This window comes from Peromyscus californicus, unplaced genomic scaffold (genome assembly GCF_007827085.1).
Source record: "Peromyscus californicus insignis strain IS unplaced genomic scaffold, ASM782708v3 Scaffold_3__1_contigs__length_106647218, whole genome shotgun sequence".
In the NCBI taxonomy this organism is placed as follows: Eukaryota; Metazoa; Chordata; class Mammalia; order Rodentia; family Cricetidae; genus Peromyscus; species Peromyscus californicus.
This window is the reverse complement of record NW_026294551.1, coordinates 39,185,593-39,191,538: the sequence shown is the minus strand read 5'-3', so window position 1 is coordinate 39,191,538 and position 5,946 is coordinate 39,185,593. Positions and strand designations below refer to the sequence as shown.

Genomic DNA, 5,946 nt, shown 5'->3' with positions numbered 1-5,946 from the left:
ACAAAGATAACTCCAAAGCCAGTCACAGGATGACCGGACATTAGCACAGCTGTTGGTGTTTTACCACTACAGCTCTTTCTCTGAGACTCTATAATTGGGACAGCAAAAGAGGCAGGCACTCTACTCAGAGACTAGGATACTGCCCTTTCTCCTACGGCTCCCATCCTTTCTCTGCTCATCTATACAGCCTTCTTACTGGAAGTTTTGGTCAAAGATGACCATCATAGTGGAGCTCATCTCTTTTCCTTCATCTTGACCTAGCTACCTTAAAATCTTTGAGTATCCATCTCCTCCAGGAGAGATTTCATTGCCTACTTTTGCAGGTAAAAGGGGTCCAGATTCCACACCCTGTTTAAGGAATCTCATCCTTAGAGCTACAAAGGACACAGCCACCATTTGTCCCAGAAGCATGCCACATCCTTACACAACTGGATGTCCAGGAAGCCCCAGATGGCCCTGACACTCCACAGTGGCTATCTCAGCATCAGCTCTCACTCTGAGCTGCTGAGCTACATGGAAATCATTATATCCTTTGCTCACCATTCATAAAGGGTTAAGCTGTGCTGTAAGGAGGAACATGGTGCTATAATGTGTCTTGACATTTTCTGGTTATCATTTGCATCTACCATGGAAAAGTTGGAGAGAAACCAGTTATGTCATAGTAAACGGAGCCAGGCTATTGGCAGGCAGCTTCTGGAACGCTCTTGTTATTATAGACTTCCCATTGACTGTCTCCAGTGACACCCATGCTTCTGGCATTATGGAGGCTATAAATTAACTTGTGCATTCAGCCCAGCCAGAGCCAACATGAAGGCAGCCACAGTCTTGGTTCTGGTGACTTTGATCACCATGGAGATGGACAAGGCCTATACTCTGTCTTCTCACAGAGGTAAGTGTATTAAGGGGATCCAAACTGAAAGCAGAGAGGGATCATAGCACACTAGGGCCTGAGGCTCATTTACAACAGGGGGAAGTCAGGTGCCCACTGCTGGGATCGAATTCACTTCCTTTGGCCTGTAACAGTGATCCTCTTATCTTTCTTAAGAGAGAGAGAGTTGCTTTTCACAGAAGCCTGGATACATCAGGGCAGCTCATCTGGTTTGGAGATGTGCCTTGAATGTGGGGTTCACTGGAGTTGCTGCTCAGAGATGAACCTGGGGTATGGTGGGATGAGAGAGGGCTGGCTGTCATTAGAGGTTTATAGCATCTTCTCTGATGTAAAGAAGAGGCTGTGACAGTACAAAGTTCTTTCTACTGAGACTGTACAGGCTTGGGGAGGGAGCACACTCTCCCAATGGCCAGGGAACACTAGGCCTAAGAGAGAAACTGGAGCTGGTGAGGCTGAGGGAAGAGCCCCGGGTGCAAAGGAGAATACAGAATAAGCTAGTTTCTTGCAGGTGACCAGGCTTTCGGACCTCTGGCATCAATTCTCAGCCTTGTCTTTCTGACTGCTTCAGGCTCCATAAACACCATTTTTTTTTTCAGAATTACAAAAACCTGGAGCTTGTCCCAAGCTGTCCCTAAATACTGTTGGAACTTGCAATGAGATATGCTCCGGAGATGAATCATGCCCTGGTAAAATGAAGTGCTGTAGCAATGGGTGTGGTTATGTCTGCATGAACCCTGTCTTCAAAGTGAGTATAGTCCTGTGTCTTACTTTCCTATTGTTGTGAGAGCTTGACCAAGGTAACTTATAGAAGAGAGTTTATTAAGGGTTTACAGTTGCAGACAGTCAGTCCATGACCATCATGGTAGGGAACATGGCAGCAGGCAGACAGACATGGTGCTGGAGCAGTAGCTGAAGGCTTCCATCTTAACACATGATCATGAAACAGAGAACAGGGTAACTGAGAGTAGTGTGGGCCTTTGAAAATAGTTAGCCTGTCTCCAGTGATACATCTCCTCTAACAAGGCCACACTTCCTGATCCTTCTGCAAATGCTCCAACAACTAGGGACCAAGTATTCAAATATATAAGCCCCTTGGGGCCATTATCATGCAAAACATCACATCCTTTCAAGGTATGTCCAAGGGTTTGAGTTTCCAGGAGACTTTGCTGGGACAGCCTCATGTGGCTTTGTCCACTAACTGCACACAAGAGTCTGGATGTGTCCAAGAGAAAGAACTGGAAGTACAGGGCAGCAGGACACTGGGTTACATGATCTGTGGCCCTCTCCTCTGCAAAGCAGTCGCACTGAGATTAAAGTGACACAAGTCACCATGACTTAGGTCCACATGGTCATAAACTGAGATGTCTCACTCTTCTTCCCCTCCCCAGCCTCAGAGATCTGACTGTCTCAGGAGAGCAGGTGTTCCTGGGAGGGAGAGAGACACTGATCTCTGTGGTAACATTCATCCATTTGAACACTTTATACATTGGGCAGGCAGGTGTTAGAATGGAGATTAAAAGTAAATGTAACTGGACCAGAGAAGCAGGCCTGTGTGTCAGCATGAGCTCTGCACCAGCTTCTACTAAGTTCTAACAACGGTGACTAGCATTGCCTGGGGGAGGCAGAGAGATGTCAGAGTGGAGGTCAATGAGGAGAAAGCTTAAGTTAGGATACACAAAGTCCACCAGACGAGGAAGGCAAGTTCAGAAGGTGGGAGATATGCTGGCCCTCCTTGGGAGATGGGGAAATGATTGCCCTGGATAGCTGTGGTATCAGTTGGGGTGTGTGTTGAATGGAGATAAAACACTACAACAAGGCCACATCCAAACAGCAATGAACTGCCAGACATCCAGTGAGGGCTGAAAAGCTGGAGGTTTCTAAAGAGATGAAAACCATGATTAAAATTTTATTGTAGATGGCTGACAGTCATGTGAAAGATGGATTTGATACTTATAAGCATAACTGATGACCAGTCCCAGAGGATTTCTTCTGAGTCCACGGAGCCCAAGCTTGCCGACTCCCTAGCCCTAGAACTGCATCCTTAGGAGATGAAGATCTATGATGTGGTGACTGCTTCCTAGTGTCTGTGTCCAAAATAAACAATCCTTAGCATTCTCTTGTTGAAGAGTTCTTCCCATTTGTGCATCCTATTGACTATTCTGATTAGCAGAGCCGTCCCTGTAGCCTCTACAGAGTCCATGGACACCAAACCACCAGGATCCTGGCAGATTAGGGGAAAAGTTGCTCCTCAAAAATCCCTCTTCTCATGCCATCACTGAATCTCCAAATAAGGTAGAAGACATAAGAATATTTTCTGGGTGCATTTTGTGACAATCAGTCTGGCCAAGCAAACAATGAACCTGAGCATGTCCCACAGAGCAGGCCTGCTGGAGCTGCATTTACTGGGACAGATTTCAGGAGAAGCAAGAAGGGCTCAGGAACTCCCCATTTAAGATGATACAACATCCAGCAGGACTGGATCTCTACCTCCAGGAGCACCACCATGACCTCTGGGGTGCTGTGGGATAATGCTTTTGTACATTGGTTTAATAAAACACTGATTGGTCAGTAGCCAGGCAGGAAGTATAAGTGGCGGAAGTGGATAAGAAGAATTCTGGAAAGAGGAAGACTGAGTCAGGAGACGCCAGCCCACCATCCAGGGAGTAACATGTAATGGCACACAGGTAAAGCCATGGAAAACTTGGCAATTTATAGATTAACCAAAATGGGCTGGGTTTAAGTGTAGGAGTTAGTCAATGGTAGGCCTGGGCTAATGGCCAAGCAGTTTTAATTAATAGAAGCCACTGTGTGTTCACATGGGTCTGAGCAGTTACAGGACCAGGCAGGATACAGGAATTTTATAATGGGCTGTGGGACCTTGGTGCCTGGCAAGCACAGGAAAACTTCAGCTACACTGGGTTGTGGCTTCTGCTCAGCATGTGTTAAGAGGCTGCGGAGCTGGTTCAGTGGTTAATAGCTCATGCTGCTCTTCCAGAGAACCTGAGGTCAGTTCTCAGCATCTGTTAACAGGTGCCACACAACTTCCTAAAACTCCAGCTGAAGGGGTATCTGACACCTCTGACCCCATCAGACACCTGACCTCAGGTCAGCTATATCCCACCTTCACACCAATTACAATATACATAATTTAAAATAATTTTTAAATCATTAAGAAGCATGGATGAGAAGCACCAGTTCCTGTCTGCATTAGGAGTCAGAACTGAACTGAAATACCTCTAGGAATCTGGGGCTATCCACATCCTTCAAGCTCAGCACTGGTTTCTGGAAAGTGCTTCTGCTCCTCCCCTGGCCTGAGCTGGATGGCCTACAAGCCATGTTCTGGTGTGATTGCCTGGTTCCCTCAGCATTGTTGGGGTTTATAAAGGATCAGTGATGAAAAGGTAAACCCTTCCTTTTGGGAGTAGAATCTAATCTGGAAACATTTAGCCTCTGTTATCTTTCCTAGACCACCCTATTTAGAGCTGCTGGTACCAAAAGATCATGGGAGTATACAGCAAGTGACAACTAGAGTTCAGAAGTTTAACCTATCAGAACTAAGGGTTCTGTTTGAGGATACTATCACTCAAGGCACTATGGAATTACTGCCTTTTGAATTAATTGGCTGTTTCCTATTGTAAACTTCTTGGACAATAACAAGTATGATTCTCCCCATTTATCATGCATTTCCATTTTATGTGTACATGTAATCTCACGATTGCATCTCAATCTAGGGCACAAATTTACCTATACATTTGGGGTAATTGGGCAACTGTCCCCAGCTGTGTTTATTTTTTCATTAACATAAATTTGGCCAGAGTCGATCTCAGGACAAAAGTATTTCAGTTAAGATACCTTTTTTTTTTTTTTTTTTTTTTTTTTGGTAAGGACAAATGCAGAGAAATAAACATTAGCTCATCTCACTCACAGATAGAGAAAATCACTACTAGCAATTAAATCCTCAATTCCTTACCTTTACCCTGAGTTATTTACACAAGACCCTAGCTTAAGAGATTCACCGCTCACATTCCTGGGATGATGTTTTAGCCACTTGCTAGTTACTGAGTTAAGGTAGTTATTTCCCACAGGCTTAAGATTTTCTACAAGGCCAGGCAGGTGATAGGTGCCAAGCTTAGATTCTTGTGCAAATTAAGATTTTATCTCCCTCCCCCTTTTTATCTCAGCCAGATACTATTCCAAGATTTCCTTGACAATTACTCAGAGCTAAAGTGCTTTCACTAACCAAATGCTACATGTTAAGATGCAGGTTGCCTAGCAACCGAACATAGGTCTCCCTCCCTACCAGAAAGCAGCTGCAGCCTGGACCAGTGGGGGAAAGTGGCACTAGTGACTTCTGGACACCTCACATTCACCCTAGCCACTTCTAGAGTGTAGTTTGAGCACATAAATAGCTTTTTGGAATTCCCTAAGTGATCTTAGCCTGTAGTTGACCCTACCAGAGAACTCCCCTTTAGTCACTCCCCTCTTTTGGTTGTAATTGGAAGCACAGTGCTAGAGAGGTACCCAGAAATCCACAAAGATACCTCCACAACAGACTACTGGCAATGGTCGAGAGAAAGCCTGAATTGACCTACTCTGGTGATAGGATGGTCAAACACCCTAACTGTCATGGTAGAACTCTCATCCAATGATTGATGGAAACGGATACAGAGATCCATGGCCAGGCCCCAGGTGGAGCTCCAGGAATCCAATCGGCAAGAAAGAGGAGGGATTGTATGAGTGACAATTGTTGAGACCAAGATTGGAAAAAGCACAGGGACAAATAGCCAAACTAGTGGAAACACATGAACTATGAACCAATAGCTGGATCAGGCCCTCTGAATAAGTGAGACAGTGGATTAGCTCGAACTGTTTGGGAGGCACCCAGGCAGTGGGACCAGGACCTGTCCTTAGTGCATGAGCTGGCTGTTTGGAACCTGGGGCCTATGCAGGGACACTTCGCTCAGGCTGGGAAGAGGGAACTGGACCTGCCTGGATTGAATCTACCAGGTTGAGCTGAATCCCCAGGGGAGTCCTTGCCCTGGAGGAGATGGGAATTG

General features: G+C 45.7%; 1 protein-coding gene across 1 annotated transcript; it reads left to right on the top strand.

Moving 5' to 3' along the window:
- Nucleotides 1-779: 779 nt before the first annotated feature.
- Nucleotides 780-3,004, top strand: LOC128122183 (WAP four-disulfide core domain protein 18-like). The gene is made up of 3 exons (XM_052757524.1): nt 780-889; nt 1,486-1,634; nt 2,805-3,004. The coding sequence occupies exons 1-3, from the start codon at nt 808-810 to the stop codon at nt 2,853-2,855; spliced, it is 282 nt and encodes a 93-aa protein (XP_052613484.1). The 5' UTR covers nt 780-807; the 3' UTR covers nt 2,856-3,004.
- Nucleotides 3,005-5,946: the final 2,942 nt, after the last annotated feature.